This window comes from Rhamphochromis longiceps, linkage group LG9 (assembly GCF_057381845.1).
Source record: "Rhamphochromis longiceps isolate RC_006_pf linkage group LG9, R_longiceps_female_GT1.1, whole genome shotgun sequence".
NCBI lineage: Eukaryota > Metazoa > Chordata > Actinopteri > Cichliformes > Cichlidae > Rhamphochromis > Rhamphochromis longiceps.
Genome location: NC_140565.1, coordinates 27,723,031 through 27,731,200, shown reverse-complemented (window position 1 = coordinate 27,731,200; position 8,170 = coordinate 27,723,031). Strand labels below are relative to the sequence as shown.

The following is an 8,170-nucleotide window of genomic DNA, read 5'->3' as shown; positions in this document are numbered from 1 at the left end:
CTGTCACGTTTATTTTGCATCCATGGCAGATTTTTTTTTTTTTTTAGCAAAGTGGAATATAGAATCTGACAGAATGACATCAGCCAGACAGAAAGGATTCTCATGCATGTATGAATTATATGATGGGAAATGAGAATTTAAGGTTCTTGGAAGTCCTTGCTGAATTTTTGTCATTCAGAAATTGTATTGTTTTATAGTGGTTGTAACAGGATTATAACTGTAATATTATCCTGGTTAAAGCTGGGGGATTTTTATTTCACTTAGAAGCTATAATTAAGATTTGCCTCGGTAATAATAACCTGCCAAATAGCTGTAATAAAACTGCACACTTGCCAACAGGCCATCATCATATCAGAGTTAAAGGTAGTGCAAAGTGATGGGATTATACTGACATCTGGTGGAAGATGGTGGCACTTGAAGAGTTTTTATGGAAAACAAGCTCCCAGAAGATACTTGAATGACTCTTAACACCAACTGATTTTGATTTGTCTTTATTTACATTTAATACTGTCAATGCAAACTCTTCTGCCTGAGGCTGAAGAGCACAAGTGGGTGTATAGAAAACGATACATAAACAGATATGATTTAATGAAATGTACTGAAGCTGAAATTTGCCCATCTATAGAAGTGCTTTAAAATAAAAACTTTATTCTCTGTAGAACATTGTGAGAACACACACCCTATTAGTTTTGACTTTTATTCATTATAGCCAGGGTTCATAAGCCTTAATAAAAGTGCTTTACACCACAATATGCGAATAATTATTGAAACTACGATACTAAGATAGCTTTGTACCATAAGACAAATCTTACCAAGTACCCAAATGGTACCATGACTACATTACCATTAGCAATTACAAATGCCATTAATACAGAAAATATATAAATATAAACGTTTTTATTTATTTAATGATTTATATGTGCACAAATTCATACACATTTTGTTTGGCAATAAAGTATGGCACCTGGCGTGACAGCCTTTTTAGCTTCATTCCATGTGAACCGGAAAGCATTAACTCCTGAGCTCCAATTTGGAGTTTTCTGCATGTGAGGGTTGAACAGAGACAAAAGACATGACATCAAGGATCTTTAAGACCGCAGTGGAGTCACAAAGTCAAAAATGAAAACATAAAAAGGTAAAACAAAGGTGATAAGGTATAATGGCATTGCATAACATGACTGTCAGTACCACAAATAAAGACTGTTTAAACTGCATCAGTATATGCCCTTAAAATTTTGAGTGAACTTAAAATGACTCTAACTAGAAGGCATTTTGAAGAAGCTGGTAAACAAAACATTTGGTTTACAAAAAAACAGTGATTATGATTTCAAGCAGAATTAGGATTGATTGGCATTGGGCATTCAGGATTAAATTTAATTTATGGTATTCATGCTCATCAGTGTAACATCTGTGCCTCCAGCTCTTCATTTTTCTCCCAGCATCTCTCACTCATGGGCTTAACATTAGAGGTCGCCCTGTTCTGAGGTTGGAAATCATGTAAAACTTTTAATAGCTAACTGGTGCCGACCTCTGAGGCTAACCTTGACAGGCTGCAATTGAACTGGCGCTGGGTGGGCGTGAGATGCTCTGCTGAAGGTTACTCAACACGGTGATGAGAGGGTTGTCTGCTGGGATCATAATTGTAGTTTTTTTCCCCCTCCTGTTGAAAGGGTTTGATTAAAGATGTAAAGATGTGGAGTAGATGTGAAAGTCTGATGCAAAAAGAGAGAGAGCAGCTGGGCAGGTGACAAGTTGAAGTTAATTTTTTCTTTTTTATTTCATCTTTCATGGCATGCAAATGGCCTTCCAAGGACATTTAGCAAAATGTGTCCTTGTTAAAAAGGACAGGACATAAATCCCATATTTTGATTGTGCTTCAGTTCGCCACATTAAAATATTTCAAATCTTTTTTCTTTTTCATAAAAAGCATGTCTGAACCAAATTAAAAAAAAACCCTCTATAATGTAGTGAATAATACAATATTTAACACAGAACTGCACCCTTAGATAATCTTGCAGATATCAACTTTTATCTGATATGATCAAGCAGTTGAGTTTGGCATGTGCACATTTTGCATCAATCAACCTTGTCTCTGTAGGTAGCTAAATACATCCAAAGTGCCATTTGACACTGCCAGAATAAACTTAGAATTTGGCAAAGGCACTGAAATGTAGAGTTGAGACTGGAAATTCCGTCATTTGTCTGTTCAAGAAATGAATATAGCCTCAAAGAAATAGCCAGATAATAATCTATACAATACTGACAGCATCTGTTCTCGGCTACCAAGTAAATGCAGTTCAATATAATGTTTCAGTTTCAGTAGTACACCTTATCTCTGCTAACAAGACTCTTTCATTATCTATACTATTAGTGTAGAATTGAAAACATTCTCCACTTTTTGATTTCTTCTTCTCTAAAGGTATTTAGACAAAGGTTTCCTTTGTCCCTGATCCTCTTTAGTCCTTCATCGAACCTTCATTTTTTTTGGAACATTAAGGCTTTCTTAAGGAAAACTACTCCTCCAATTTGCATCTTGTAAACTCCCAGAGATCATTTCTTGGAATTGGCTGTAATCACCAAAGAAAGCTCAGGTAGAGTCATTTGGTAGTTTTGCCTTGTTTCAGATTTCCTCTGTGAATCTCGTTGAGGACGACATCATTGTTGGAGCTGTCAGATATCCCGCTGTCCGCGAACACAGAGCCTGCAGGCAATGAGAACAATGTGTTATGAAGAATATATTCAAATATGCGATGTTTGAAAAGGACTATCTGCCACCGCATCACATACCACTGCTATTGGTGCCATAACTGACAACAGAGGAGCTTCGAGAAGTGAACTTTGGATCCAAGGTGATTGCACTGGAGCGAGAGATATTCTTCTTGTTTTGTGTGAATGTTCGACTCCAATCTGTAGAATACATGACTGTTTAACCAAAAATAGGCTGAAAATTGACACGTTTGTTTGCTTTCAAACTATCTGCTTTTTTAAAAGGCAGGGTAATACGACAAGATTTCACTTTGATTTTCCTGTCACATTCTTTAAAATCTCTGCCAAATCTCTTGTTAGGTCAAAGCAACCCAGCAACACTTTTAAGCCATTCATATTTATGCTTATCTAAAGGCTTAAATCTAGAACATTAGCACTAATTAGCAGTTATCTATCAGGTATGTAGCTAATATTTAACAAATGTTTTTTGGCTTTAAAGCAGTCAATCCTCAAAAAATCTGAAAGCCTTCCCAGAAAACAAGAAAACAAACCAAGTACTGCGAAGTACTGTAGGAGTGGTCTACTAGTTTTATGTCAATTCTAGAGTTCAGCAGTTGGTGAGAGGCAAGTTCAACCCATTAGTCGGGGCATTAGTTTCAGAAAGATAGAGAATTCAACTGTAATTAGCTGGTTTATGATAAGCAGTAAACTATGTGGATTTAACAAGTTTAGCTTTGGATTTAAACCTGAGCTCTCCTCACACATGGATGTGAATGACATACTACATCCATATATCATATCTTTATTTAGATTACTTTAAGTTTTTATTTAAATGAGTTCTTATTTTGGTGGAAATTAAGAACAAAATTTGAAGACAAAGGTTCTAAAGCAACCACTGTTTACTCTGTTGTAACCAACTGAACTACTATAAAGTGCTTCTAAAGAAATCTTTGGGAACATTTAGTAATTTCACCTGAGTTCTCAGCCAGTCGCAGTTTTCCACAGCAAAGGTAAGTTCTCCACTGCCTGCGGACATTCTCTTTTATGGCGCAGTGGAAAACAAAGACAAAGAAACCTACACAGGAACAGTAAGGAAGTAGCTTATAGTATACATCCATGCATTTTATAGTGTTATTATTGTGTTATTATATATTTGTGTTATTATGATAAAAAATAATCAATCCTATTTAGAAATTCAAGGTGTTTATACATATGTCACCTTGCAGAGAGTTGAATATAGAAAAAAGGTAAACAAAGGGTAAGTAGAGGGGTCCCCATGCAAACAGAGCAAACCCCCAGGTAAGGCCGAGGATGATGACGAGGCCGGTGACACTGCGCAGATCAGTCATAACACTTCTTTTGGGAGACTGGTTGTGGGGGTTCTGCTTCTTGATACGTGAAAGCTGTCCCATAACAACGATGAACGCCAGCAGGCACAGGATAAAGATCAGGAGGAAATAGGCCACCACACCCACATAGAAGGCTATGTTATTACTCAGCCAGCAGCTACAGAAAGAAAACAAAGGAGAAATGACCAAGGGAACATTTTAGCTTCAAAACAGTGATAACTTGTTTTCTTTCTCTTCACTTAGGTTGCTTCAAAATTATTAGATGCTGTGGCGACACAACTAAAGCAGTGTGATTAATCAAAGGTTAAGTTCTTTGCTAAGGTGGCTGGACCGTCTAATTTGTTGATGTGTATGGCAAAATCCATTTACAGTACTTGAACAGACCTTTCCCACAGGGATATTTTGACTCCTCACTTGGAAAAATCACTCTAAAATTCATAATGGCTCTGTTTCAATATGTGCATCAGAATCAATAATCCATGCCATAAAGCAGCCTCATGGAATGTGAGAATCCTGGCAGTTGCATAGTGTTTTTAAATCATCATCTCTGATCAGTGTTGGGAGAATCAAGTTAGGACATTTTTCCACAGTTGCCACTCCTGGGAAATATTTTGGTTTAGGAATGGTGACATTAGTTCAACTGGTTATTGCACAGTTTCATACTCAGGAGCTGAAAAATGGAAATGGCTGATTTCCTGACATTGCACTACACTCTTACGGTCCCACCAGAGCATCTCAGTGGGGATGAGGACTGGACTTTCACTGGGCCAGTTCAGCACCTTAATTCTTTCCTTTGCTACTGTTTTTGGGATCTTTGGGATTTTCATCAAGGTTTAGCTGTGGGACTGATGGACACATATTTGCCTTTAGAATACTAGTATGTATAGGTCCTATGGTTTAAAAACAAGCCTAAATCATCAGCCTTTAATCATTGTGCTTGACAGTTTGTATGCAGTGTTTATGCTGATAAACTGTTTTTTGCCAAAAATAGAGCTGTGCATTTTGTCCAAAGATCTCTGCCTTGGTCTCCTCTATCCAAAGGGAATTGTTCTAAAATTATTGTGTTTTTTCAGTTGTAATTTTGCAAATATAAGCCATGCTGCCATGTCCCTTTGAAGAGAACAGGTTTTCTCCTGGCAGCCCTTCCAAATAAGCTATATTTTCTCTGTCTTTTTCTAATTGTACTTTAATGAACCTAAACATTTAATATGTTACCGCTGACTTCTCTATGATTGCTGCTGATGTCTTTTCTGCTTGGCATTGTGTTAACACACACCTGAATGCTCCAGAGCAGCAAACTGCCAACACTTGCTGATGATTAGTTAATTCAGTGTATTTTATTAAGAGAACCAGGCTGCTGTTTACCCTCTTAATTCTAATGGAAGCAGTAATGGTATACTTAGTTTTTCACATGGTGCTTGTACATTTTGGCTTATTTCTGGTTAAATAATGCCACTGTGTAAAATCGTGTGGTATTTAAATAGATAACCTTTATTATATTTTTTCAAGAAATATGTTTAACCAACATTATGGGAATGCTGCGTACTCTCAAATGCCGTTTAGGAAAAGCACAGACTGCACTTTCCAAAATGTTATTAACCATTCAAAATATTTTACACTACAAGCCTTATTCATCTCATTTACTATTCACATACACGATCAGAATTCAGTATCTTGCCCAAGTAAGTGTTCTATCTACAGTACTTAGCCATAGCTTCTTGGTGAGTTTAATCAAGAAAATGGATCTAAAGCTTTGACATACAAAACAAAATATTAAAAAATAACTCACAAGTTATCTGAAGTGTCATTTGTGTGTTTTCCATAATTAATCAAACCATAGTTGTTTTTGTCCACGGATATCACAATAATTACAATGACAAGAGGAATACCTGCAAAAAACCCAAGGTTAATCAAAGGAAATTTATGAACATATTTAAAATATTGATATAATGAAAAATTAATAATTGATCATCTAGTAAAAGTTTGAAGATTCCTACCCCAACCCATCAAAGTGAACTTCAGCATGTACTGGCTCAGGTAGGGTGTAAAAACTCGCACAATGCTGAGATACATATGCAGGGCCTCAAGCCCCGCCCATGTAAATGATGTCAGCAGGAAGTAGTGCAGGAAGAAGGCAGTACAAATACAGAGGCCTGTATTGTTGTGGCTCGCTAGCCAGCTGTCCAGCAGGAACACCAAGTTCAGGAAGAGCAGAGATAAACAGAGTTGGACCAAGATCTTGGCTGGTATATCCCTTAGCAATTTTCTACAAAGACAGAGTTTAATAAAGAACGTTAAGAAATTTATAAGACTAAACAGTAATGATTGATGTGCACCAAAATAGATCCTTACGGAAAAGAAAGATACGTCAGCAATGTGATAGCAAGAAAAATAGCAGAGATTCCACAGCCAATGTAGGTGATGAAAGTAAGAATTTGTGTGTTCTTCTGGTCAGGAAGTTCCTGTCTGGACAAATCCTGCATGGAGAAGTGGCATACACAACAAACAGACAGTGAACACAAACTGAGGCAATTTGTTTCCGTTGCTGGTTGTTATAAATTATACATGAAACAGAAACAGGTGCACAAATTCACACTAACCAGTAGTACTGCAAAGGATGTAAGATGGCTGCAGCTGCAGATTGTATATTCAGGGGTGCTGTTGACCACAAAGCAGCCAACAGAGCTCCAGCCTCCTCCACCACCTGAAAAATAACATCAAGGGCAGGAATATTTACACCTGGGGCTTTCTGGCTCTTCACAGACACTGTTTGAAATGTGCAAACTCACTATTCAGCGTGAAATCCCAAAATGCACATTTGGCTGTGTAGTTTTCCTACAAACCAAAAACAATTTGTTATTACAGTTTATCTTTTTGTGAGCCTATATTGTTTATAATTGCAGTGATATAATGTTATGATCATAAGTGAACAATACAAAACTACTAACGTGCTGCACATGACACTCACATGAACCGGGTTTCTGTTTCGGATGGTGAACTTAATGTTTTCACTCAGGTTGCTAATTGACAGATTAGCCACACTTGAGCCTAGAACTGCGCTGACAAGAGTTTTGTTATCTAATGATGCATCCTGCAAAAATGAAGAAATATACAGAGGTCAGTTACAGGAGAATGAGATTCGCTTTAAATTTAACCCCTTTCATATAGGTCATAATCAATTAGATAAATCAAAACAGAAAATAAATAAATACATTCTGATATGACAGTGAGAAAGCACCTTAAAGAATGAATTTTTTGCATAGAAAGTAAACTGGACGCTGTTGGCCTGCTTCTGCTCTTCAGGGCTGATACCAGATGTGAGGGAGGCAGGCAAGTATACAGACGCCAAAGCAGGCTCTGAGCTTTTCATGGTCCTTTTTGGGCCACTGAACTGAAAACACGCAATAAATAAATAATTAAGTGGTAGGTTTGGGTTTAGGTGTGGTTGAGCCCTTAAATATGTTTATTTAAAAAAAGGCTCTCATGTGAGGACCAATGTCTCTTGATGAGCAGATGACTACCTGGACATGATCAGTGTTAAAAACATCAAAAAGGATTGTTGTGAAGTTGCTCCCATTCACTGTTTTCACAGCAACAACTAAGGAACTGGTTGACAGAATTCCATCGCCACCAGTGACAGCCAGTTTAACACCCAGATCATCCACCAAGTGAATCAGCCTGTCGCCAAGAAATACAACACAAACATCAGGGGGAAAAAATCACATTTGCATGTGTATATGTTATTTTCTTTGTTTGTTTTAAGACAGACGTGTGTGTTGAACCTGTTTGCAGATTTAGAGAGTGCCTCAGGGTTACTGTCCATCAAGTTACTGACAACTTTGATTACCACTGATGGTGAAACAGAGGGACTGTCCAGATGCTTCTCCAGCGTCTCAACCAACACTGACACCTTAAAATTCCCAAATGAGACATTAAAATAAACAAACACAGTCGTTATCCATTTAAATGTTAGTTGCACAACAGAGCAGCAGAGTGACATTTACTTGAGAGGCGTTGAGCAGAGATATAGCCTGTGTTTGATTCAACAGGTAGACTGCTTCATCAGTTGTTTGTACATCAGTTGTGGAAGTTCCTGTGTTCTCTACAGGAACAAA

At 37.4% G+C, this 8,170-nt stretch overlaps 1 protein-coding gene across 1 annotated transcript in view; it reads right to left on the bottom strand.

Moving 5' to 3' along the window:
- Positions 1-491: 491 nt before the first annotated feature.
- Positions 492-8,170, bottom strand: part of adgrg2a (adhesion G protein-coupled receptor G2a) — a 37,674-nt gene continuing 29,995 nt past the window's right edge. Inside the window, exons 22-35 of the mRNA XM_085419139.1 lie at positions 8,060-8,157; positions 7,838-7,965; positions 7,577-7,733; positions 7,294-7,446; positions 7,024-7,146; positions 6,845-6,890; positions 6,656-6,759; positions 6,408-6,532; positions 6,053-6,321; positions 5,845-5,944; positions 3,926-4,212; positions 3,680-3,781; positions 2,788-2,907; positions 492-2,701 (exon numbers count right to left, since the gene is read on the bottom strand). Coding sequence (XP_085275265.1) covers positions 2,598-2,701; positions 2,788-2,907; positions 3,680-3,781; positions 3,926-4,212; positions 5,845-5,944; positions 6,053-6,321; positions 6,408-6,532; positions 6,656-6,759; positions 6,845-6,890; positions 7,024-7,146; positions 7,294-7,446; positions 7,577-7,733; positions 7,838-7,965; positions 8,060-8,157 — 1,916 coding nt within the window. The 3' untranslated portion in view covers positions 492-2,597. The remainder of the gene's footprint in view (positions 2,702-2,787; positions 2,908-3,679; positions 3,782-3,925; positions 4,213-5,844; positions 5,945-6,052; positions 6,322-6,407; positions 6,533-6,655; positions 6,760-6,844; positions 6,891-7,023; positions 7,147-7,293; positions 7,447-7,576; positions 7,734-7,837; positions 7,966-8,059; positions 8,158-8,170) is intronic.